At 40.3% G+C, this 27,106-nt stretch overlaps 1 protein-coding gene across 13 annotated transcripts in view; it reads left to right on the forward strand.

Annotated features, from left to right (window-relative positions):
* The window catches only part of pard3ab (par-3 family cell polarity regulator alpha, b), a 245,257-nt gene that overhangs the window by 147,797 nt on the left and 70,354 nt on the right, over window positions 1-27,106 (forward strand). For 11 of the 13 annotated variants that reach the window (XR_015125953.1, XM_086270848.1, XM_086270856.1 and 8 more), the window contains 5 exons: window positions 6,120-6,306; window positions 7,830-7,981; window positions 9,009-9,053; window positions 19,737-19,967; window positions 21,090-21,330. Coding sequence is in view for 12 of the 13 variants with exons in the window: in XM_086270848.1 (XP_086126974.1) it covers window positions 6,120-6,306; window positions 7,830-7,981; window positions 9,009-9,053; window positions 19,737-19,967; window positions 21,090-21,330 (856 nt within the window). In the remaining variant the exon portion in view is untranslated. The remainder of the gene's footprint in view (window positions 1-6,119; window positions 6,307-7,829; window positions 7,982-9,008; window positions 9,054-19,736; window positions 19,968-21,089; window positions 21,331-27,106) is intronic. The other 2 variants (XM_086270850.1, XM_086270854.1) reach the window with 1 other exon arrangement.

Consider the following 27,106-nt stretch of genomic DNA (forward strand, 5'->3'; position numbering starts at 1 on the left):
ACTTGAGTGATTGATGGATGGGTGGTTATGTTCGTTAATGTCAAAGAAAGGATTCTGTGCACCAGATGGTGAAATCGCAAAGCTCGCCTGTTTTAATTTCAAGAAAGAACAAAATGACCTGACCATCTTCCTACATCTTGTCCTTTGCAGTTGTTTATTTGCTTTGAATTCTTCAATTTCTCTTCTGCTGATTCATTGCAAATGAGCCCAAAGGGGAAAAAAAAGACACAGAAAATACTTTTAATGTAAATAAATTAAGTAGAAAAACAGTAAGAAGAGTTGAAGTAACTCTTATCTTGTATTTTAAAAAAGTAGCTCTAGGCAAATCTGTCTCATTAATCAATGCAACTTAATCTGAAAGTGTTTTCCATTTATGCAAATCGGTTGACTCTGACACTGTCAGTATATATAAAAGTGTAAGCTATGAGTGACAGAGAAAGTGTTAATAGGTGAAGCTCCTCCATGCTGCTACAGTGGCTGCGTTCATCCATGCTTAACAAACAGCAAGCACATAATGAGCGTACAGGGTTGGGAGTGAAAGCACGAGGCAGATTTACAGCAGTTGTCTGCTTAGCAGTGGCAAATGAGATCGCTGTCACTTTGCCGACCAGACAAACTGATGTCTGAATCTTTTGTGAAGCTCGAGTTTATCCTAATGCTTCATGAAGTTAATACATCACTTTGTGTATACAGTTCAAAATCAGCATAATCTGCAGGGGCCTCCAGAATGTACTGACCAGACGTGTTTCAACAGTTGCTGATCTTTAGTTTTGTTGGACGGGAGAAGGCTTTCTAAAGACTGCAAAGAGTCTTTTTCTCTGCCTGAAACGAAAAACAAAAAGCAGTAAAGCTGTCAAGGTTGAACTGGAGCATAGAAGAGCTTTCTGCAAACAGTGGGTGGTTAATATGGGACTTTGTTAAACTTTAAAATCGAACCTGGCAGAGGGTCTTTTACAGAAAAAAGAAAATAATACGAATAAACCGTTTTGATTTTTCGGGGGTAGCTATTAGATAGTTACAGAAGTTTCCTGCGTCTTGTTAACTAAGCAAATATTTGAGCATGCTTTGTTTGCAAGTCAGTCTATCTATGTCGAGAGCAAAAACAAAAGAGGGGGGTTTTGAACAGATATTTGTCATCCGCAGTTTGGGTATGCTGAAGCCCTGAAAAACTAGCCGTTGCACTTGGACGCCAAGTCAGTGTACGAGCTGATGGGTTCTCAGGTTGTTACCAGAGTGGCACAGTCGTTGCAGTAATACTTTAAGGATTTTTTTCCTCTTTCTTTAAGCAAGAGATTCGATCCAAACAAATGGAAACTAAACAAACAAAATAATCTTCCAGAATAAAAATCAAAGTGAAGTTTGGCCTGTTGGTGAGGATGAGATTGTTTGTTAGGTGAAATTAAAGGAAGGCTGTACTAAGAAAAAAATATAGAAATTGTTATTAATATCTGCTTTTCTACTGTCAGTCTCCCTTAAATATGATTAAATATTGTCCAAAATGTGGAGCTGCATCCAGTCACAACCTTTACAAGCGAGAGATGGATTGAGTCTTCTTTTTGACACGTGGTTTTAAAATCAAGTGGGTTATAAAAGGATTTTTTTCATGTACTTGAATCACTACAGATAAGCAGTTTGGGCTTTTTAGAACATTGCTCTGTGGTTTTGTGAAGATTGGGAGAGGTAGGGAAAGGATTAAATCCTTATATGAACTCTTGTTTAATTTGCCACTGTGGACTCGGCAAAGAGGATAAAGGTCAGCAATCTCAAACTTTAAGCTGGTAGACTCTGCTTTTCTTAGTATTTTCCTCATAAATTAACATTTTAAAGGTATTTTTTCAAATGTCTTTTGTGTTGTCTGTAACTACATTTTTATAAAAATAAGATTTGATGGGGACCAGTCAAACTGGGACTCAGTTTGAATTTTATTCCTCTTCACATGAGGTTAGTATGTATATACATGTAATAAACTGTAATAATTATATGATTGTTGATCTTAATCCTGTGAAAATCACCCGACAGTAATCTGTAAAGTAAAAACTGCAGTGCAAATTACCCACCTGCTTAAAGTGAGTTTTGCAAAAATCATTAGCTGAACATTTTTTGTGTCATCTGCATCTTTCTTCTCCTTCTTTCTAGGGTGAGAATTATAGAGGCTGTGCTGGCAATTATAAATAAACATTGGATGGAGGGCCGATAGTCCGGCCAAACCCATCATAAACATCAGAACTTTTCTCCCAAACAATTGATCTTTCATCCCTGTTCTTAAAGCTATTAAAACTTTTTCTAACATTCATTCCACATCGAATTCTTCCCTTTATTTATGTCTACCTATAAAATGACTGTTTTGGCCCTCAGACCAGGTTTGCTGCAGTAAATGTCAAGTTTTTGATCATGACTTGACTTTAGAAGGTTGGTTCTATAGAACCCTTCTTGTTTGGATTGGAACAGTTTCTTTAATGAAAGTAGCGCTGGTGGAATCTAATATTTGTCTTATAGAAAGATATTTTAGAGCTTTTTGACACCGTATTTGAGTGAAAGAAGACACCTCCAAGAATATGTCCAAACATGGGCGGAAAAACCCAAACTTTGGACATGGTTTCACACCACTACAACATAGGGTAACAATCGTGGCGTCTTTCTGTGTAATTTGGGTCAACCACCACTTTTAAAGTGCATGTCTGGGAGTTGGACGAGTGCTCTGGCCCGTGCTTACGTTTGTATTGATGGACCAGCTGCAGGATTTGCAACTTTAAGTTGTAGTAACTCCTGATGATTGCACGAGCTAACTTGTCACCCTTTGTACTTGAGTCAATTCCCTGTGAATTAACATAAATGTGGTGATTCGCCAACATAGGCAGCTGTGTTATGACTGATGTGAATACAGTGGAAGGGTCTGGAAAAACAGATGCACGGCTATGAGCTGCTCCATTGCTGCTAGTCAGGAGCTGTCAGGAAGAGACTAGAAGCAGGTCCCAGATGGGAACGCATGTGAACACAAAGTAGAGCTTTGCATGCTCAGCAAACCTTCTTAAGATAAATACAATTGTGTGTGTGTTTGAGTGCTGGAGGGGTCTTTCACAGTTCCTTGGAATAAGCCTGTTCTTGCGTTGTGAGGGTGCAGCTAAACATAAATCATGCATTAAGCTTTCTTAGAGGAGAACTTGGTTTCGAACATATCAGCTTGAATTTCGGACCACATGCACTCTTAGATCGCTTGCTGAAGATGCCAGGGATAAGAGAGCAGCTTAATTATTCCTTCAGGCCAATAGCTTTCAAGGCCCAGCACCCCTGGCAATAACCTCTTTGCTAATTATGCAAATACATTGAGACAAGACAAAATTAAAAGGAGGGAGGGGGGGAATGCTCCGCGTGGCTTTCACCTCATGTTATCCTCCCCTCCTGCTACTTCCAGTTTCATTCAGAAAGTCTTTTGTACCCCCTCCTTCCCTCTTGCCAGTTCCATGTCCCCCTTTTTTCCTTCAAGTATTCAGCAGTTGTATACAAAAAGCATCTAATAATACTGGAGACTCACCAATGAAATGCTGCCTATTGTTCCACTGCAGCGCTGTCTAAAATTATTACAGCCGTTGGGAACAATAATTTGTGTTTATTGGTTCGATTCTCAGGTGATGTTGGGTGTGTGCTGCGTCCACATGGCACAGCCATTGTCGCTGGCTGTCGGCTGCCCTCGGGTGCTGGAACTAAAACAAAGAAGCTTTTTTTTCCCCGTCCTTATACCGAGCAACTGAGTTGACAGATTCATTGGTTTCCTACTCAGTAGCTGCCAGTTGATTGTACTGCAGTGATTCAAACTGTGACATTGATGGGATTCTCAGTGTTGCGCATTGGACTGCTTAGGGAAATGGGATTAAGTGGTTCTGTGAATGCACATGTGTGCGGACGCTTGTGTAAAATGTGTGTGGCTGTGGTCTGAGAGAAAGAAGTGGCCATGCTGTGCTGGAGGACCCGCCCGGACTCCCAGATTCACAGTGAATAACAAACATGCACAGCAGGAGGCGGGGCTGAAAGGAGGGCAAAGACACACACTAAAACCACTAGAACAGTTGTAGTTGTTCAGGGAAGGTTAAGGCCGTGCACTTTGCACACTTCTGCAGATCCAGCACAGCACATTCACACTGAGTGTGAGAGAATTCATGCTTGTACACATCTATATATCTATATATCTATATCTACACATCTATATATACATCTATATATATTCCTAGAAATGTGTGCATTTATTTCTTATTTCTGCATTTCTTATTGTCTTTTTTCTCCCACTACTTTTTTAGTCACTACCAAGCACAAGGAGGCTGTAAATATTAACTATTTCATCATTGGCTTCTGAGCTCTCAATTTTGAAACCAGAACCATATTTAGAAGGTGGAGGGCAAAGTAATCAGTTCCTGCTGCTAACCTTGATTTACAAGCAGCTTCCCATACATCACTTACAGATAACTGCTGAAGTACTAGAATTTCAATCACCAAAACTGCAGCACAAACATCACTGTAAGTCATATTATTCCTTTAAAATAACACTCTAAATAGGGTTTTGTGTGGCGCAAGCTTTACTGCCTTATTATGTTTCCAAAATGGGATTAAAAAGTACGTTGTGCATCAGTCAGTTCACATAAATAAGATGTCACTTTGAACATTGACCGACAACATTTTAATTGACCTCTACACACAAATTTGCATACCCTAACACACTCAAACCTCCTCATCGCTCCTTTGTTTTCTCCTTTCAGCTCATTTACATCAGGTCATTCACCCATGCTAGCTGGATGAAATGACGTGCTGCGGCCCTGCGGTCCCCTTGGTGCCTGGTTAAGAGAAGCAAACAGCAGGCCTGGCTTAGACCTCCTGGTCTCTGACAAACAAACTCCTCCCTAAGCTCAGTACACAAGGCTTTTATGAAGCATTGAAGATACCCTTTTTGATGCCAGTTTCAAAATACAGATTAAAGACAAAGTCATCTGCTGCATATCAATGAGAGTTTTTAAGCTGTGCTTTTCAGAGGCGGAGAAAGGAGACTATTTAATTTTTTTTTTTCTGCTTCAACACAGACTTTTTTTAATCTTTATTTGTGAGGGCACAGCTTGAATTAATCATAGTGTTTTGACATAAGAGCACCATTGTGCCTGCTGCCAGACTCCTCTTGGTATAAGCTGATTAGCCAGAAGCCGTTTCACTCACCGTTTTTAAACTTCAAAATATGTTCTGTGGTTTCAAAAGTTACCCGTGTTTCATTGTATTTTGTTGTCCCTTTCCAATTAAACTGTGACTGCAGTCTCACGCTTAATATAGTAGTTGTCTTCTGTCACAAATAAATGAATTCCTGAGGGTTTCTCCAGTCAGCGTGCTCCTTTTTTCAGTTTTCATGATTTTCACCTTGGCGCCAATATAAATCGCGGATGCTGTTTTCTATGTAGGGATTATTCCAATAAAATAAAATCGCTGATGAGACATAGTGTCTTCTCAACTCTCAGGCTCTCCATATTGATAAATCGCTGCAGCACTGACTGATTAGGAAGTGTGGCTCAAATGTTCTCTCTGGAAATAACTCCTGATTTACGCTCAAGCACACTGACGGGGATGCTGTGTGGTTTGTACAGTAGACGGCGGCTGAGTACCAATTCATTTGTTGAGATGTGCACTTGTCTCATACATCTTACTGAACTGTAAGAAGAAGCAAGACTCTAATTTGAGTCGTGTCAATAAAACATATTGTTCTTCATTAGTGAAAGTCATGAGAAATGAAACCAGTCAGAAAGAAGCGGTATAAATGTAAACTAACTGATTTTGTTAGATTGCTTTACTCTGTCACACCGAGCTGTAAGACTTTGTGTTCTGGCGTGCTGATTCTCCGTCCTTTTCTCTCTTATTATTGACTTGAGAAATGCTGCTGTTGCTCTGAGTCTCAAGGACTAACATAACAACTTGGCTTTAACCTTTTCATTTTTTCTACATGTATATTTATGTCTTTGTCAGAGTGGAGACATACAAGTCTTCTTTGTGAAGTTGGGAACACAGAAAACTTTGGATCTGAAGGACCAAAACACATAAACACAGCGATGAAAACATAAGAATAATGAAAAGTATATTTTTGTCCCCTGCAGGAAACTATCAGCTCTCACCGACCGTCAACATGCCGCAGGACGACACTGTGATCATAGAAGATGACCGGCCGCCACTTCTTCCACCCCACCTTTCCGACCAGTCGTCCTCGAGCTCGCACGATGATGTCGGCTTCGCAGCTGATGTGACTCCACCGTGGACCAAAGAGCTGCCCAATCAGAATCACAGGTAGGCGGAAACTGTTGTTTCTGGTTAGCGTACAGTTTAACACGTTTTCCACAGAGCTACTGTGCCTAAATCTAACAAAACGGCATATAATATCTGAAAATAAGGTTTCTTGGAGAAAAACTTCATATGCAACAGGTTGTTTGTTTTTACAGCTACTTGAGACCTCGCAGTCATGCGGTATCAGGCACTAGATGTTAGCAGCGGGCTCTTTAAGCTCTGTAAACTGTGAGATGGTTCCTGTTCGTTCGATGCTCTGAACACTCGTTCTGGAAGCTGTTCCTTAAAATTTTACATTATAGCCCAGAGCATCATGTTGCCTCAGTAGCTGGCCTTTTCCCACAGTGCACCCCGATGCAACTTGTGTCTGACAAGAGCAACAGAAAACATTATTGTTCTAACAGATTGCTGCCATTACTTATTTAATGATTTGCCATTCGAAGGGCTGCACTGTACTGAGACCTTCCTGTCTTATTCAGCATGAACTTTTTCAGCAGTTTATTCTGGAGTAGCTCTTCTGTAGCATCAGACTACACAAGCCAGTCTTTGCTAACCAAAACACTGTCACATGTGCGGCTCCTTGGACCACTTCTGTTGGGCCCAGTTGTCGAGTCTGACCTTTGTCAGAGTCCCTTAAATCCTTATGATTGCTCATTTCCCTGTTGGCTCAACTTCAAGCACTAACTGTTCACTTGCTGTCTAGTACAGTATATCTCACCCTTTTGTGAGGTGATAATCAGTGTTTTGTCTGTCAGGTGTTTCAGTGTTGTGGATTATCGGTGTGCAGATTGTTTGTTTTTTCCAGCTGATTGCTCTTTGATTGTAAGCAGCGTTTCCTGGAGCAGCTACTTTTCTTTTTCCCCCTACTATCCTCTCAGTCTGATGTCCTTTTCTGCCACAGTGATGATAAGGACATCTTGAGTGTGTCAGTGTGAGAAAGATTAACAGATATTTTTCTCTGTCTGTTTTTGTCTGTTAAGTTTTTCTTCCATTCTACTGCTGCCTTTATCTCCTCTTTTGCTTTCTTCCATCCAGATAACTCCTTGTCTCCTGCTGTCAGCCTTTCTGCCCTCTCAGTTCTGCTGTTTTTATTTTAGTTCTCACCGTCGTGCTGTCTTCACCAACCCTGTTTCTCTCATTGCCCCAATCTATATTCCACTAGTTCCAGTTGCTCAGCTCCCATACCTTCTTCTTGATTTTTGCCCCGTCCCTCCCCGATGCCCTTCATGTTCATGTTTGAAGGCCTCGAGTTCAAAGAGGACAGCTTCTTTGAATCCTTCTTAACTTATACCATGTTCAGCTTTCTTCTTCCCACTTTTCTTTCTTTCTTTTCTGCTTGTAGAATGTGTTTACTTTCATTTTACATTCCTTTTATATAAAAAAAATTATGACAACTATTTCAAAAGATTCCTGTTTTTGGAGTAATTAAATCCATTGAAATGATTTTGAACACATATTTGTCTGTGAGGTTTTCCGTGTGTGAGATCAGGTCCAGCTCATCTTAACCTGTCGCACTCTCCATCCAGCTCTGCGGCTCCAGATGAAAATCATCCAGATGGTGCTTTCCAGAGGGAAGGTTTTGGACGCCAGAGCATGTCAGAGAAGCGCACCAAGCAATTTGGAGACGCCTCTCAACTTGAAATCATCAAGACACGCAAGTCCAAGAGCATGGATTTAGGTAGAGTGTTTAAAAACTTTCTGCTTCTCTCCATCACTCAACTTCGACTTAAGAATTCAAGGATTTTCCAGATGCTACAATAATGCCTTTCATATAGACTAAAGCCGTTTGTACACCCTCCTCTTTCATATTCATATAGTGCTAATACTTTTTAAAACATAGTCGGCGTGTTGCATCAATCATCTTTGACTCAGAATATCCCGATGAAAGCTTTTTAATCCCATTCACATTAAAATCCAGGTTATGCTTATAAAGTAATTGTGTTTAGACGTCCTAAAGTTTAGAAATAACCAGTTTAATACCCATTGATACATAAAGTAAAAGCAAATAATCCACGAGGACCCACTATTGTTAATTCTAAAAGAAAATGTGAACAAATTAATAGTAAAGGCATATACAACATGAGTGCTATACCCATGCTTTGTTTGTTGGTGAAGAAAAAGTTGCATATGGCTTATGAAACTTTTTGGTGAAGTCAGTGTTTAAAAGTAATTTTTATCAGTTCAGTAAACCTAGTTAACTAGTTTAACTGGATTTCATTTAACCTTGAGTGCATATCTTTGCATGCTCCTCGCGTTTCACACATGTACCTCGTATTTAAATGTATTCCACCCCCCTTTGCCTCTTGGTTTGAAAACACACTCTGCATCTCTCGCCAAAGTCAAGAACTTCACTGTGTTGATTCACCTTGAAATGGCTTCGAACAGTCGCTGATTGCTTTGGCTGCACCAGTCTCTCTGCTCGCACTCTCTATAATCATATCTAATCTTCCCGACCAGATTGCTGCTGTGTGCCATGTTGATATCACAACAAGTCTGATTGCTATCCTCAAACCCTCTTTTCATTTCCCATCTCCCCCCACACCGACCCCACCCCCCTGGTCTCGCATGGCTTCCGATCCTAATTGAGATGAGGCTCGTTCTGATGTTTGCAGCGCTACCTGTATGTTGCATGTGGAATGTCGTGAGCACTAACTGAACCCCAAATGTTTGTATCCCTTCTCTCTTTCCCCCCCTTCCTTTAACAGTAGCCGACGAGATTAACCTCACACCTCATCCTGAGACCTACACAGGTAAGGAACGGTGCACTGAAAGGTTGATTTAAAAGCCAAAAAACAAGAACATCTTCATCATATTTTCATTCTTGAGCTGCATCTCAGAAGTGTGGTACTGAAGGGTACAGGTGATACCGTATTTTTCAGACCATTATAAGGCGCACTGTCGATGAACGGGTCTGTTTTCACACATAAGGCGCATTAAGTTAAACAAAACAGTCAGATAAGTCAAACTTTAATCAGCTCATTCTTCTTGCTTCCTCCACTTCTGTACCATTGATTCATTAATGTTGAATTCTCTAGCAGCTGCTCTATTCCCATATTGTTGCAGTATATTAATGACTAACCTCATATTGTGGATGGATTATCTCAGTTTGTTCTCCTGACTGAAGTTTAGTCCGTTTCAAACATCCTGCCGTGGGACTGCATTTTTCCCTAACCAGCCGGGACCCTCTTAGCGTTCATCCTCCAGCTTCACTGTGTTTATGTTATGCTAACATAGCTGCGTTGCTAGCGATCATGTAGCACATCACTATATACCAGCTAGTCCAACTTCAGTAACCCAACAAATCATCATCATCAACATCATCATCATCATCATCATCATTTATTTATATAGCACTTTAAAAACACACCTGGTAGACCAAAGTGCTGTACAATACAAATATAAATATAGTAATAAGATAGCAGAAACCAGACATGGCAATAAAATTAATAAAAAATGTCAGTTACCCACAGAGTTAAAAGCCAGCGAGTAAAAATAGGTTTTTAATAAGGACTTAAAAACTGGCACTGATGTAGCCTGTCTAATATGGAGAGGAAGGTTATTCCAAAGCTTCGGCGCTGCAACAGAGAACACTCGGTCTCCTCTAAGTTTCAGCCGTGACTTTGGGACCAAAAGCAGCAACTGCTCAGTTGACCGAAGGGAACGAGTGGGGACATGGGGCTTCAACAAGTCAGACAAATAAACAAGTGCCAGACCCCTTAGAGATTTAAAAACCAATAAAAGGACTTTAAAACGGATCCTAAATTCAATTGGAAGCCAGTGTAGAGAGGCCAAAATCGAGTGATGTGATCAAATTTCCTTCTAAAAATTGCACTAGTTGCAAGCGTGACAAAGTGCCCTGCCCAACCAATATTAAAAGAGAATTGCAATAATCTAAACGTGAAGTAATAAAGACATGAATAACACTTTCCAAGTCACAATTGGAAAGAAAGCACTTAACCTTCGTTAAACGTCTGAGGTGATAGGATGCTGATTTTACCACCCTGTTTATGTGGTCATCAAAGGTAAGTGCAGAATCAGTTTTTACTCCGAGATTTGTGATCGAACTCTTTAGTTGGGAAGTCAAAGCTGCAAGATCAACATCTTGAGTGTGAGAAAAACGATTTGGGCCAAATAAAATCGCTTCTGTCTTCCGATCATTAAAATTTAAACGTTTTTTGCCATCCATGCTTTGACATCACTAAGGCAGTCAAGCAGAGGTCGACTTGGGAGACTATCAGAATGACTAAAAGGTAAATAAAGCTGGCAGTCATCTGCATATAGATGGAATGACACTTTGTTTTCGGAAAATCACGCCAAGAGGCAAAAGGTACAGTGAAAACAATAATGGCCCAAGAATAGATCCCTGTGGCACACCCCAAAGCAGAGGGGCCACAGAGGATGAAGCCGACCCCAACTTAACACAAAAGGTCCTATTTAAGAGAGGACTTTAACCACAAAAGTGCCGAACCAGAAATCCCCACACAGTGCTGTAAGCGAAAGATCAGCAAATCGTGATCCGCTGTGTCGAATGCAGCGGTCATGTCCAACAAGACCAGCACCGCATATTTACCACAGTCTGTCGCTATCAGGATGTCATTCATAACTTTTACGAGGGCTGTCTCCGTACTGTGAAATGGCTTAAAGCCGGACTGAAAGATTTCTGACAATTTAGAGTCATTCAAGTAATCCATCAACTGAGTATAAACAATCCTTTCCAGAATCTTACGAAAGGGAAGGTTAGAGGTGGGTCTAAAATTTGATATGACTAAGCCAGGTTTCTTAAGTAAAGGATGTATGACTGCATGCTTAGTTAGCGTATTGTCTGTCTTGTCTTAATGTTGGTTTAAAATGGAGCACTGTAACAAAAAATAATTTCCCCCAGGGATCAATAAAGTATTCTGATTCTGATTCTGATGCTTAAATTCCCTAGGTACTTGACCAAACAAAAGACTAGTATTAATGTTCAGAATGTGTGGTCCGATAGTAGGAAATACCTTTTTAAGAAAACGGCGAGGAACAACGTCATTTGGAGAGCCACACGGTTTAGCATTCACTGCTGTTTAGTTTTGTCTTCATTTATGTTTGAAGTGATAGCAGAACTGTACGTTTAATTTTTTCAGAAATCTCTCAGTCAGAACATGGTATATCATGTTTAGGTAACTTCCCGCTAACATCTAACTCTGTTAAATTGAATAAATTCTGTTTTCATGGATGCCTGGATGTTAAACTTAATTGTTACATCTGGTAAAGCAGCAAGGCTGATCATTTTATTAAAGATGAAAGAATTTAGACAGTTTTTAAATCTCAGTGATGCCGCAGTGTTCGTTTGACTTTGGGACCTGAAGCGGATGGAGTTTTTGGACAGACGTTTGAGCGCCATGTACCACATAAAATCGGTTGGAGGTCTGTAAGCACAACCAGAATCCATACATAAGGCGCACCGGATTATAAAGCGCACTGTTGATTTTTGAGAAAATTAAAGGATTTTAAGTGCGCCTTATAGTGCGTAAAATACGGTATTTGGTTTATACGTCATATGAGGCAGTTGTGTTTAATCTTATAAATGTCCTCAAGATGGGTTTTTAGATATAAGTTACTCACATAGTAATGTGTGCTTTCTGGGGAATAGGCTTTCCAAAACTGGAGGAAAAAGAAGAACTGTCTTCATTTGTTATAACAAAAGTTCAAGTTAATGTCCTCCAGCAACAAAGAAGTTTACTCAACTCTGTTAGAAACCAGCTTAGGCCCCACTGATCCAAGTCCTGCATATCATCTTCCCCTTTACTTTTTCTTTTATAAAACAGATCGCAGATTAATTTAGCAACACATTATTCAACCTTCTTGCAAACGATTTAACTGCAGATTAGAGTTGGTTTTATAACTACACCCTTTTTCTTTCTTTTTTTTTTTTTTTTTTTTGTACCAGAGAGATCGATTCATAACAGGTACAAGGCAGGAATTGCACAGGAGCTACAATGACAGCCATTAAATTAAACATTGATCTACAAACATAGATTATGCAGCTTGCTTGCAGGGTTCGTTTTTAAAGTTTACCCACTGCTCGAGTCTTTATGCATTTGTGTAGTGTTCCCCGTGTTTAGTGTTTGGCTCGATCGCTGGCAAGACAAATTTGTCAGTTTGCAAAGTGAAGACTCGTAGCCCTCGCTGCACTTTAAGGTCACTGCTGAACATGGTTGTGAAAGCAGTCGGGTGACTGCAGATTAGATTTTCTCCCGTTTTGCCTCAAATGCCGCTGTTGCGCTAATTATTTTGTGAGCGCGTGGCAGTAGAGGGAGCAGAGAGAAAGCGCTCTGTCCTTGGTTAAGGCAGTGAGCTGACAGCGAGTCATCAGTCACTGTCAAGTCTTGTGTATTTTCGCTGTCGCTTCAACTGAATAAAAGGGTCTGCCTCTCAAATTGGTGACATGGACGGAAGGAAGATGTGCGGAGCAGGAGCGAGAGGGATGAGACTTTAGACTTTGAGAAATAAGATGTTTTGGGGCAGCTCGCAGCAGGTGTGAAAAACAAATAAAAATGCAGATTGATGCCGAGGCCACCATTGTCATTCTTTTATGCAACCTCTTGTTTTTTTAACAGCATGTGGGTAACAGTGATTTTGTTCCCAACTTTTAATCATGTTGTGATGGCCTGAGTCAGCGAGGATTAGGGCTGAACGATATATCGCATTTGCGATAATATCGCGACATGATCAAGTGCAATTTTCTAACCGCAAAGGCTGCGATTATACTCTGGACATGTCCAAATTCATGGGCTGCATCCTCCTGAGGCCGCATTTGTAGACCGATTACGTCACAGCGACGTGCCGAAGGCTGTCCAAATTACTACCATATCCCAGAATTCATAGCGCGGCCCAGCCAAACTCCAGTTTCCAGCAATGGCGGCCGCTACTAAGTTTTAAAATTACTCATACTAATCTTTCTGGGTCACAAAATAAACTTTTAACATATTTTCAGGCGAGAAAGTAGCTGTGTAAACATCAAATATCTGCTCGGTTTATCAAGATATCCCATATTTGCAAAAGTGCTTCGACGTTTTCAGAGGCGTCTGCTACCCACCAGCTCGACAGCTAGCCGGGAGCTCGAGGGTTACTGATGCGGCCGAGAACGGCACAACTCCCGGCACATCATTTTCAGATCACCGCGGAGTTTCGCTGCTCGGGTTAAACGTGATATATAAGTCACTTAGACAACCTAAAAATGTTATTGTTGGGCTTTTTTCAGTGTTTTGTTTGTTCGTGAGTAAATCGGTTTGGCTGAGATTAAAGTTATTAGATTAGATAAAATAAAACTTTATTAATCCCCCGGGTGGGTTCCTCCTTGGTTTTCACACAGCTGACTAAACGTCAAACAGAAAACTTATTAAACAGAAGTATGAGACAGTCGAGAATTTACACCAGTGTCTGGTTATATTTTAGATAGCAAGAAGCAGACGGCCGAGTTTATTAAACTCCACCGAGACAGCGGTGACGCTAATCAGAACTAGACCGTCCAATTTCACGCCTTTAAATTTTAAAGGCGTGTTTGTGTGTGTGTTTATACAATTGCTATTATGTTTGCACCTTATGTGTAATGTTACTGACTGCAGAGATCAGTAAGATGTGTGTATTTTTTATTTATTAGTTTTATTTATTTAATATTATTTTTTAATTGAATGACTGTCTAGTAGTTCACAGATGTCGAAAAACTGAGTGTGGTAAAGCCACTGATTTTTTTTTATGTATATTTCTGCAATCTGCACATTGTACTGACTTTCATTTTAATGTTTACACCAGGGTTCCTTGTCAGCACTTTATGCTCAGATGTTTGTAAGCTAAAAATAAACTATTGTGTATGTTCAAATATACTGTTGTGATTGAAGAAGTTAAATAAAAATGTCAGTCATCAATTCATGCATCACCTCATGTCATCATAACAGAGGTCTGTCTTCCAGGAAAGAACAGTTTAAAATTAATGTAATATAGTATTGGCCATACTATATGATGTATTGCTTGTCTTTGTTTAATAATACAGAAGACAAAGACCTTAAAAAATAATCGCATATCGCATCGCAATCGCAATATTGGGGCAAAAAATCGCAATTAGATTATTTTCCATAATCGTTCAGCCCTAGCGAGGATGGGAGTGCTGCATATTTTATAAGCCGTGTCTGCCAAATGGTGGCAACAGATGAGTCAACTGTACTTGTTGCATAATCTGATAACAGCCAGAAAAGTAACAACTTGGCATCACATCTTAAAATCCATCAAGCTCTCATGCCTAAAATGACAAAATACATTATTCTTAATAGTTTAATAACAGGTTTCTTTAAGTCGCACATATAACTGTTTGATTATGGTTGGGGGGAAACATCAACGTCAAGCTAAAACACTGGTTGATTGAAGCAGGAGGGCTTTAATGTCAGAGTTAGATGCTTTGTACGCACAACTGTCTGTCTCCGCTTCCTAAATGACAGCCAATGCAGCAGAGACCACAAACAGTCAAGACACAGGCTGTTTGAAGCATAGAGAAGGATGCTGTGTAAATGTAAACGTTCAAATCCAGATGTAAGCTCGTTTCGGCAAATGACTTCAGATGACTCCAGAAGAATGCTAGTAGTGACCGATAGTATCCCTTCTTTTAAAAATCCCTTGGATCTGAAAACAGTTTACCATGAAACTGGTTATGTGGTTACGGTTTAATTACCGTTGGCTTATCTTTTTCCTTTTCACTGAAATTTTGAGAGTCTAATTTCAAAGACTAAATGTGCTGAAATGACTATAATCTAATTGTTATTTGGTGTGAAATTCATGAAAAATAAAGTGTTTTTAAAGGCTGGAATCAGATTCCCTTTCCATTCCCCGATTGGTTTGACTAATAGATTCCACCCTGTTTTTTTCTTTAAGTGCTCAGTGTTTATTTTTAGCTTGTTGGCCTCTGGTGTCACTTTACCGACTCTTTTTTTCTTTTCCCAATATTTGAACTCTCCACTAAGTACAAGCGATCCATGGTCCATTTAGCAAAGTCAAAACCCGACCATCCTGCTGAAACCAAAGACTCTGACAGCTCCGAGAGGGGATACAGCGGCCCTCCTCTCCTAAGCTGTGATTGACTGAGATGTTTGTTGGCACAGGCCACTGCCACATGTTGGACGAGGACACTCCATTGACGGAGGACAATACTGGACTGTTGGCAGTCTCTGAAACTGCATCCAGATTTCTTGCAGGTCTAAATCTGTGAGAAAGTGACCCCTGCGTGATCTCTGTAAAGTTCACACTTCAAGCTCATTTATATGAATTTTGGGAGGTAGGAAAGGTTTCCCAGAGTGAACTATGGGCTATTTTTGAAACATGAGTCAGTGTTTTTGGTGGGGTGTGGGCCTAAACTGTTGTCTCAATATCGTAACACTGACAAAAAAAACCTCTTGCAAAAGAAAAAGCTGGTAACTAAAAACCTGACATGACTGCTGCCTCAATCAACCATTATGCCACCAACTGGGCTCGTGTGGCAATATAATTACAACAGTATAAATGGAAATATAACGATTATCTTAATCTCACTGGTTGCCAGCGTGTGAGCAGTCCTCTGTATGACCTGTATGCTTTTTGAGTTACTAACTGAATAAGACGAAATGTCCTCACCAAGTTACTTAAAAGTCAAGTCTTATATAAAGCAAAAGTTTTTTTTTCATGTTTGTGACTAAATGCCATTTGTAAACTATTTGTAAACTATTCTTTCTTTTTTTGAAGACTGCCGCTGAAGTGTGACTTTTGTGAATGGCACTGGGCAAAGCCTTTAAATAATGTGGCTGCACAGCGTGAAAAGCCTATCAGGCCGGCTCTCAGTAAGACGTTAAGGGAACAGGACAGGCTGATGAGAATGAATGGGAGGCTGCTAACCCACAAGCTTGTTCATTCTGCATGTATTCAATTTTCCAGCTCTGTCCCCCCCCCCCCCCTCTCTCTGTCTACAGTTTTTTATTTTGGGTTTTTTTTTTTTTTTTTTTGGGTCAGTCTCAATGTGAGTAAGCTGCCTGGCAAAAATTTTTTGCTTGTTTCCAGACTTGGCGTTTGTGAATATACGACAGCGCTGGCAGGTCATTTTAATATATTACAATACATTTTGCCCAAATTGATTTTGTTTAAAGAATGCCAGCAACATTCTGCCTATAAATAACAATCGAAATCTTTGCAGAAGCTTAATGTGACTAAAATAGGTTGAAAGTAATCTCATTCATATATTTGAATGTTTGAAAGAAGGCCCGGTCATATGCTACAATGTACAGATTCAGTGCTCTGCTTACTGTTACATGTTGACTCGTCTCACTGCTCTATTTTCGTCATGTCTTTGGCTTTTATTTGTATGTCACTTCCTACTACTCCAAACTTTGTGCTATTCTTTTGTAGCCTATCGTTTTCATTCAGCCTCCCGTGCCGTGACAGCTCGTGCTATTCTGTTAGGATTTGTGTATTTTGCAGCCTCCTCATACACTCTGAAGTGACACCACCCAGGAGATTAGGGGCTATTTCATTTACCTCCCAACCTCCTCACCTTATCTTTTTTCCACATTTATTATTCACCGTACATGTACTGAGCCTGTGAAAGGTGCCATATGGGAGCAAAAATTATACCTGCACCACTGTCTGAATAGTCTTAGTTTAATTAAACTGTCATGTTTCTCCAATTTTGCTGATGGTTATTTTCATTTAGAGCCACATCTCGTAATGAAATTTGTACTCGATCAGTGGCGTTGTCGCACGTGCACACAGGAGAAGCTGCGCACACAATCGATAAGCCTCCCGTCTTAGTGAAACGAGCATGCCAGGTTTGATTACGATGCATTGTTGTTAGAGGTTATTGCTCATTGTCCCTTAGGAGACCGCTCATCTTCAGGTAAACCAGGTGTTTTAGTCACGCTTCAGTAAAGTAGTAGTTGGACTAATGAATTATTAACCAATTATTACCAAAAGATCAAGAGCTATACTAAAATGTTCATGTTTTATGATGTTTTTATGACAATATGACATCAGCCTATTATACTGTCAGGGTGTCATATTTAAAACACTGTTATTCAGCTAAAGCTCACATGACTACAAACAGTTTTTTGTGTTTTTTCCTTGGAGTAAGCCCGTCTTTTGTTGGCGTTAACAAGAAATTAAGCCTTTAATTACACATTGTGGAAAAAGAGACTTAACAGTAGACACGTAACATCAGCTGTCTGTGTATGGTGTTCCTGCAGCCTCTGCATTTCCTCGTCATCATCATACACACACGTGTGTGCGCTGAGGATGCTGCTGTAGAAGCGTTCACCTTGAGGGAATGGTGAAGCTGGCTGGAACAAATCCCAGACTGCGAAAAATAAATAAATAAATAACTCACGTACTATACACAACAGTACTGCGGCTACATAAAATCAAAGCGGACACACTGGGGAAGAGTCTGAGGTCATAGTTGGACAGCTTTAGTGTGCTGCTGTTGTTAAACATGTGTGACGTTGCTGAGTCAGTGTTTACGGTGGGAAAAACGAACACGCCCATCCTCTACGTCCGTCCTCTGAAGTCATCCTCTCACATAACTCCTGTTTTTGTTTCATATCCTTTGCATCATCATTCGCCATCCGTTGTCCTTCAGCATATTTTAAACACAGTTGTCTACTCTTTAAATTTTCCACAACAACTCTGTTACCTTATCTTCTAAAAAAGATTGCCTGGTCAGCAGGATCAGAGGAAACAAGGCAGCATTAGTGACAAAATCCATTCATGATTGAAGCAAAACAGGACTCATGACTCCTACGTCTAACATAAAAGACATGATGTGGTTGCACATTAGAACAAAAGCCAGCAGCTCACACTCAGCCCTTGTTTGTTAGTTTGAAATCAGCGTTCAAGTTTCCAACTGTTCTGATTACTGTGACCATGCAGTCAAAGTTAATTATAGCATCAGCTCTATGTAGCCACAGTAGCTGCTTAATGTACCACCTCTAATTCCATATTGTTGCAGGGACATTGCCATCAAAAGTAATCCTCTGGGTCATCAGTTCCTCTGATGGCAGGAGTCCACGAACAGTCTTGTGATCACTCCTAAAGCGATAACGTAGCGAGCTGTTTTTTGCTCATGGCTAAAATGTTTTTAGATAGTGGGAGACTGTGAGTCAGCTGCTTGTTGTTTTGAAAGTGTCAAAAAAGCTGCTATGCAGGCATTATACAGATGTGGTACACATGGATAAGTAAAGGATGATGAGAGCTACACTACAAATAGGGCTGCCACAAACGATTATTTTGATAGTCGACTAGTCACCGATTATTTTTGCGATTAGTCGACTAATCAGATCATGCATCCATTGGACGTAAAACGGATGCTTATTGCACCAGCATGCATCTGCTCTTATATAACTATCATTAGCCTACAGCTTTAAGTGTTTAAGGTATGTGCTAACTAAAAATAAGATGGTAGTTTATTAAATTTTAATGAATTGTGCAGATTGTTTTGGTGAAGTTTAATAAACTCAGCCGATTTACTCAGGAACAAATAAAATACTGAAAAAAGCCAAACAATAACATTTTTAAGTTATCTAAGTGACTTCTATATATTTAACCTGAGTAGCGAAAGACTGCGGTGGGTTTGAAAACGATCTGCCGGGAGTCCGGTGTTCTCACGGGCTCTAGTGATCCTTGCCCCGGCTAGCTATCGAGCTAGTGGGTAACAGACGTCTCCGAAAACGTCGGAGCGCTTTTGAAAATATGTGGTGTCTTGATAAACTGAGCCGATATTTGAGGTTTACACAGCTACATTCTCGCCTGAAAACACGTCAAACGTTTATTTTGTGACCCAGAAAGAATAATAAGAGTAATATTAAAACTAACTAGCTGCCGCCATTGTTGGAAACTGAGCTGGGCTGCGCTATGAATTCTGGGACACAGCTTCTTCTTCTTCGGGGTTTAACGGCGGCTGGCATCCTTGTAGATGCAGTGCTGCCATCTTCTGTTTCAGTCCGTTATTACACTCTTAAATACTACTACTTATTCCTGCGTCTTTTGGGATCTTACAAAGCTTCAAACGACGTGTCGACTATTAAATCAGTCGTCGACGATTTTGATAGTCGACGTAATCGTGACTAGTCGACTAATCGTGGCAGCCCTAACTACAAACAAGGCAACATCTTAACAATAGAGGTGACGTTAGTTTTTAAAAAACATTTTTACCTGTTGTAATAATACAGCTGGCTCCTGAAGAAAAGTTTTTCATTTGTATGAGATGTGTTGCCTGTATGCTAAACTTATATCCTCATATGTCAGCATAGAGATCCATTCTAGTGTATAGTACAATAAACGATACTATAAAGCATTAATGGGGTCGCTTGAAGGCCTCTGCTGTGGATGGAGAGGTCTTGGTCAGAGTTGTTTGTTCATTCACTCCGTACCGCTATATCCCCCATCAGGTTCTTCCACAAAAGACGTGGGGCCATCGCTGGGCCTAAAGAAGTCCAGCTCGCTCGAGAGTCTCCAGACAGCAGTAGCAGAGGTAACTCTGAACGGGGACGTCCCCTTCCACAGGCCTCGCCCTCGTATCATCAGGGGGCGGGGCTGTAACGAAAGCTTCAGAGCAGCCATCGACAAATCCTACGACCGACCGGCCGCCACGGAAGAGGACGACGAGGGCATGGAGACATGTAAGGCATCAAATGGACCATTTTAATGTGACCGTCTTTTCGCAGCATCACAGGTTTGATTCCCACAGTGACCACGCTGTCCCCCTAACCGGGCGGTTCCTTCGCCTACACTGTGTCATGTGAAATGTTATGTGGCATTGCATTGGGTTACTGAAATGATGCCGACTCGCACGAACAGCAATGATGATTCCCAGCAGGGATCATTATTGAAACGGATGAAGTGTCAGTACCTAAAATTTTGAGGTGGCTTTCATGCTTGTGCATGGGAGTGATGGCATTCTGACTAATGCTCAATATCTGGCAGCTGATATTATCACTGCTTGTGGCAATGGCATATGGGTGAGTCAGGATGTAACCTGCACTGTATCAGATATCACAGGGTCACAGTGTCACTAAGGGGCAGCTTATGTGGAGTCGACAGAGGAGCTTCCATCTTTTGGGAAATCTGTTCAAATTTTAAACTGCTATATATAAAAAAAACAGCTTTTTAATTTATAGTAAAAGTCAAAATGTCTCAAAACCTCTCAAGCATACATTACTTTTTGAGCAGTGTTAAGTCAATTTAGGTAAAGATTACACAGGGTAACCTGATAAACAATCCTCCTTCTTTGCTTTAGTCTTTTTATTCTGTGTAATCATGAACTAAACAATCCAAATATAAGAACTGAGAATGAGACAGCAGTGTACCTACTGTATCTTTAATCTGATGTGCTGATTGTCCAATGACTCATTAACGATTCAATAACCGCAGTATTGCAAAAGTATGAAGATTATGTAATTTAGGTAGCGTACCACACCATAGTGTCATAAAACTCTACAAATGTGTCGCCGTTCACCATAAATCTGTGTCTAATAGTCTCTAATGGTTTCTGTCTCGTTTTAGAGCAGAGCTCTTTAAGCACTTGTAATATGTATTTAAATTGTATTAGTCTCTTGGTGCTTAGGAGACATAATTGCGCGTTTATGACTTATAGATTTTCATTTATTAAGGTTATTGATTTTCACATGTGCTACAGTCCATCTTAAAACTTACCTGTTCAATGGTTAACACGAACGCTTTCTCCGTTCCTTTCCAATTTTCTTCCCCTGTCGTCTTCTGTTTTTATCGCTCCCTTCCTTTAGTGGAGGAGGACACTGAGGAGAGTTCACGGTCGGGGAGAGACTCTGTGTCAACAGTAGCGGACCAGACGCCGCTGTCGGTTACCGAAAAGCCACTGGTCAACGGCACAAACCGCACCAAAGAGGAGAAGAAGAAGGACAAAGACAAGGGAGGGAAGGAAAAGAAGAAGCCAGAGGGAGGGAAGGAGAAGGACAAGGGAAAACCTAAGAAGGGGATGTTGAAGGGACTCGGGGACATGTTCAGGTAAAGTTTTAAAACTTTTGAAGAGAGTAACAGTAACTAATCAAAGACTTTATGGTTTCATTAAATAGCAATCAGAGCTGGAAGCAGACTAGTCCTCATTAAATTTTACAAAGTTCAGTTTAGTTTTAAAGAAATTTCTGTGCATGCAATGTCAATATTTTTAATATATGCAAACAGATTTAAGCTCGTGAGCTTATAATGCAACTAGGGTCATCTTATGGACTGAATCTGTGTATGTAGTCAGACACACACTTGCATTTTCTTTGTATTATTTTACTATTTTTACTTTTTTGTTCAACTTTGCCTGAGAACAAATTGCAAAACATAATCGCTCAGTTACGGAGGCCCTGAGAGGCCAAATGGACTGCAACTTAAGAAAACAACAGTAATAAGAAAAACGCTGCAAAAGCACACAAAACACAACGGAAATAGGAAAAAACAGATTTCCAAAAGCACAAGGGGAGTGTTTCTGGGGAGGCAATAACCTGACGGACCAGTTGCAGGAACCCAAAACTTGTTTGTTTTATCACGATTCATACAATACTGATGACGGATTTTTAAAACAACTTTATTTATCTCCAAGGGGCATTTAAGATAATAGTTAGGCTAACACACTTGCCTCTCATCTTTTCTTTCCACACAAAACCGATAGATCCTCCACTTCTTTTAAGTGTCTCCCAGCATAATTCTTAGCATATTTTGGTTCCTGCAAGTGGTCCGTTGGGTTATTGTCTCCCCAGAAACACTCCCCTTGTGCTTTTGGAAATTAGTTTTTTCCTATTTCCGTTGTGTTTTGTGTGCTTTTGCAGCATTTTTCTTATTACTGCTGTTTTCTTAAGTTGCAGTCCGTTTGGCCTCTCAGGGCCACCGTACACAGTGTGTTCATATTTTATCTTGAGGTGTTGTAACTTGTGCTTTGCCTTGTGTAGCAGACAAATCTGCCTCCAACGTGTGCGCTTGTCCCCTTAATAAAAGCACGACGGCAGCAGATGATTTTCATTTGGGTGTAAAAACGTCATGTCTTTGAGGGTTGCTGTGTCCTGTACCCCGCCTCCGTAACTTTTTAAGAGTGGAAAAAGAGAGAATCAATATCAGTTCAATATCTGATGTTCAATATCAGAGCTCGTGTCAAAGCCACAGTGATCGATGCCGTGAACAGTTGATACCGCCTCATTAAGTGAGCTTTGTGTTCTCTCTGCCTGCGTGAAGAGCAAGAACCTTAAATCACTCATTATAGGTCTAGACATGGACAAACTGAACTTTGTTTTTTTTATTGTTGTTTTTTAGACAGATGTAACATTTCGCCTCATTTTTGGAACGCTTGGTAGAACAGAAAGACCTGCATAATGGAGACGATTGACAAGCCTGTTATACAACCGTGGCACTGCTAAATAGTCTGAGGAAACCTTAATTAGACTCCCAGACAACTTGACCTTTGTGGTTTATCTCCCTCTAATTAATTTCTTTTCAGCCTCTGATATTACAACTGTTATGCTCTCTTATAGCTAAACAGCACACACAAACGCACCTCTCATTAGCGTGTTGTCTACATATTCCCTCCCCTTTCTCTGTCCCAATCCTCATTACTATTGGTCTGCAGGTCTTCTCATCCGATTTGTTGGAAAGCTTTAGATCTTGCCAGTAATTTTATCTGTCTGTTATATTGACCAAAGTGACAGTGACACAGATTGGGGAAAACAGCGAGTATATCAGACAGAGTATCAATATTTGATGGGGAGAAATAATGAGGTCCACAGAGATGAGGAGATAACGAAAATATGTGCAAAAGAAGGACGGGGTTTGGAGCAACAGGTAGCGAAAGACAAACGCAATCTTTTGAAATAAAAAGTAGATGAGAGAATAAAAGGAGCTTTAAACTCATGAGGGTGGGGGAAGGGGAGTGGATTATGTGGATTTGAGGGGAATTTTAACAGTGAACGGTCAACATTTATAGATCAAGTTTATAAAATGGAGAACCAAAAATTAACATTAGAATGCTTTCAAAAATTTGTTTTTGCTATCAGTCAACTTAAACAGAAAAATAAATAAAAGACGTGAAAATTCAGATAAATATTTGGTGATACTGCCCTTTAAACAATAAGATCCTCTTGCTCAGTGTTTCAGGGAGTTTTTGCAGGTAGGCTGGGCTAGTAGTTGTTCTTTTCACTGAGATGGTACTGTAATAACTTTGTATAATTTAAGGTTTAAGCTTATCTTTATTTATCTCAAACTGGGCAGGGCCTAAAACGAGCCATTGTAATCTCTCTTTAAGCCAACTTTGTTCTGATTGGCTGCCCCTTACAAACAGAGGGGCGTGTTCCTGAGATGACCATATTGAGAAAATCCCCTCTCGGTGACATCATACAGAATTAGGAGCAGGAAAGTCTCATATGGAGCTTAAATTAAACTTTAAGCCTTTTTTTGGGCATCATGCTGTCCACTAATACATCCACTGTAACACTACAGAATATAGTTAATGTGATATATAATATTTAATCCTCAAAACATAGGAGTAAAATGCAAAGTACAGAAAAGGGGGATCAGGGGTTGAGACAGTGCAGTAAGACAATAGTTGCATATAAACGCTACATTGTTATACACATCGACAAATACTGTAAATAATCCCACTATATTAATTTGACCTAATTAGCTCCAACATACACGTACTTGAAGATATGCATTGCACATACTGACATGCAGAGGTTTATAGATATGCACAAGCTGCAAATACATGCTGGCTTTTGGATTTAAAGTGACAGGGAAGCTCACGCGTACAATTTCGGTCACAGACAACCGCACGCTGCAGTAATCTTCTTTCCTTTCTTACAGATGCACATGCATTCACACCGACTTAGCGCTACTTTCCTTCTTATCCTGCCATATGTTAATGATTGGCATGTATTGTCAAAGCATCAATGTTATCCTGCTCTGATTGGCTCAATATTGCCCACATCAGATCTGGTCCATTAAAACGCCGTCTGGCTGCCTGTTTGATCCACGCCCAGTGTTTACTGGCCGAGACAGCTGTGTGCCCCAAAATAATGATGTGAGATGCATTCAATCCATCTGTCTGTGTGTGTAATCTGGACCTCATACTAATTTTAAAGGGCAAATCCCAGAAAGTTTGGCTTCAGTAAACTTGATATTGAAGCAAGTTCCTGAAGAAGTTCAAATTTTGAGGGGACCGGTTCATTTTATGGATGCAAATTTTTAAGTTTAAACAGTAATTCCTCCAATTTCATCAAAATATAAAATATAAATATATTTAAACTGTTGTGTCTTATAATTCATACTACTGGGCAAGAAAGTATTGTATCTAAGAGGAAAATTAATAAAGTGTATTATTTACATCACAGTTTGTTGTTTATTTAGATAAATGACACTGGTAGAGACCTAATCTGAATATATATCATATCTGAACAGAGCAGGAAAAGCGTACATGTAGCTTTTTTACTAAAAGACACACAAAAAAAATACCACATCCAGATTCCAAAATAAGCATAAAGAGAAAATCCAAAGGAGGAAAAAAAGTCCCATCAACACCCACATTGTGTGACTGAAAGGTGATATGTGGGAGCTACAGTTTAGCGAACACCACAGCAGTGAGCATTTAGCAACAAATATGTTACTAAGAGGGGAAAAGCATTTGAATTTATGTATTCCATTAGTCAGTGTCAACACGTCGTGATGAAACTTAAGGCAAAGGCTGGCTGTGTGGAGAACAATGGCATAGGTTTTTATAAGTGTGTCCGTGTCACTCTGTGAATTGGGAAGTTTGAGACCAAGAGTAGCTGTACAGCATGTTAAGAGCTCCCGATGAGTGTCATGTGTTTGAGCGAGGCAGCGTTTGTGAGTGTCGGGGAGCTTTGATGTGTTAGCATGTAGGAGGAGTGGATCAAGAGAGGGAGGCCCTTAGAAGTTGGAGGACCGTGTGTGTGTCTGTGTACGCACTCGCGCACACGTGTGTGTGATCAACAGAGTTGCCACTGCCTGACCCTCTCATGTCTCGAAGGCCTCACACTCAGTCCCAATCAAAGCATCATTACCATCAGCCTCTGCCAACAGTGCGGCCCGCCAACTGTAGCCCTCCCTCCCCCTTTCTCCCGCTCCTCTCCTCTCTCGCTCTCTGATCATCACTTGGACACAGAAGCAACACCCAGTCTATGGGCTTGGCATCTGCGAACGTGGTAATTGCCCAGAAATTTGAGGGCTACACTAAATTTGCAGTGGTTTTAGTGCATGTTTGTGTGCGAGTAAGCGGAGCAAGCTTAGACTCGGAGATGGCTTGAACAGCGACGAGGAAAGATTAGTCATGGATGAAGGGACGTCAATGCATCGTGCTCTGTTATTTTGCTGCCCGCAAGATAAAATGCTAATAATTGCGGTCCTTATAGTCGTAGCTGTAATAATATATTTATGTTGAGGTATTGCATGTAGTGCTGGGTGTTCCTGCAACTTAAGACATGGTATTCAATCTTGCAACACTACACCAACAGTGATGCAGCATGAGTGGGCTTAGGAAAGCGGCAGTATTTTCAGTGATTTCACTTTGATTCGATTCTTTATTCTCTTCTTCATTTTCATTGGGTTCTCATTGGCTCTGCTTTGAGGGTCACCACCATCGCTAAGCAGAGACATTACATTCATGCAAATTAATTGCATGCTGTGTAGTCAAATGTTTGTGCATGTTGGAGGTATTTACCCTCTTTGTTGTGGCCAGTGTTGGGGTCATTACTCAAAAAAAAGTAGTTAGACATGTTACACAGAACACTTCGTGATTCTACTTTAGAAACACCAAGACTGCAGCCTGACTGCTCATCACTGCTCTTTTGTTACCTGTTGAAGTTCAGGGTCTGGACGCTGGGCTGGGGTCGGCATTCACTCAGCTTTAGCATCCCTATGGCTAGCTTAGCATTAGCATGCTGTCTGTCCAGGTGCTTATAAAGAGCCAAAGATTCATTAGCTGCATATTAGCAGTTGTTTCTGTCTTAGTTTGCACTTTAACATCGTGCATTCATACTTTTGTACAATAAAAATAAAAGTAATGACATATCCACACTGTAGAAAGTACCACTGTTCCTCCTGGTGTGCAAATGCAACCGATGACCGGAATCGATAGCCAAGCAAACGAACAATTCCAAGGAATTGGACTGCTGGGAACTGGTTCTCGATTTTATCCTTAGTGGTTAATTGTAATAACAGTCCTTCCTATAAATCTGTGTACCAGATATGGTGAGTGAAATTCTAATGCGTTTCTGTTTCTATGTTACTTAGAGCTAATATGCAAGTATTTGTAAATGTGCTCCCATGCGGATCATGGCTGTGCCTTCGCTCGATGAGGGGAAATTCCACCCTGTCATCTAAATATAATCACTTCTGGGTCTTAAAAAACTAAGATGGGGCCAAATGGCGCATCGGGTAACATCTGGGTTGGTACATCGATCATTTATATGGATATATATTTATATATATAGTCCATGGTTAATCTGTGTATAGTGTAAGACAAATGTGAGGCATTCTGCAGACTCAGTATACAGCTGGATTGATTAAAATATTTTAAAACAGTGTAACAGTTCCATCATTGAAATAAATGACTGAAAAATTCCGATGAAACACCTTCCTTGGAGACATGAATTTATTTGAGTAATTTCACATCAGGAAAAAAAGTTGGATTGATGAAAACTTTTGCAATAATCTAAATGTGGCCTCGATGTGACAGAAGACACCAAGGCAGCCTTAAAAATCTTAGTTTTAAAATTAAAGGTGTACACCTCAG

Source organism: Aulonocara sp. 'chitande type north' Nkhata Bay, linkage group LG18 (assembly GCF_057382095.1).
Source record: "Aulonocara sp. 'chitande type north' Nkhata Bay isolate Kocher_YH1m ecotype deep benthic linkage group LG18, A_spYH_male_GT1.1, whole genome shotgun sequence".
Lineage (NCBI taxonomy): Eukaryota > Metazoa > Chordata > Actinopteri > Cichliformes > Cichlidae > Aulonocara > Aulonocara sp. 'chitande type north' Nkhata Bay.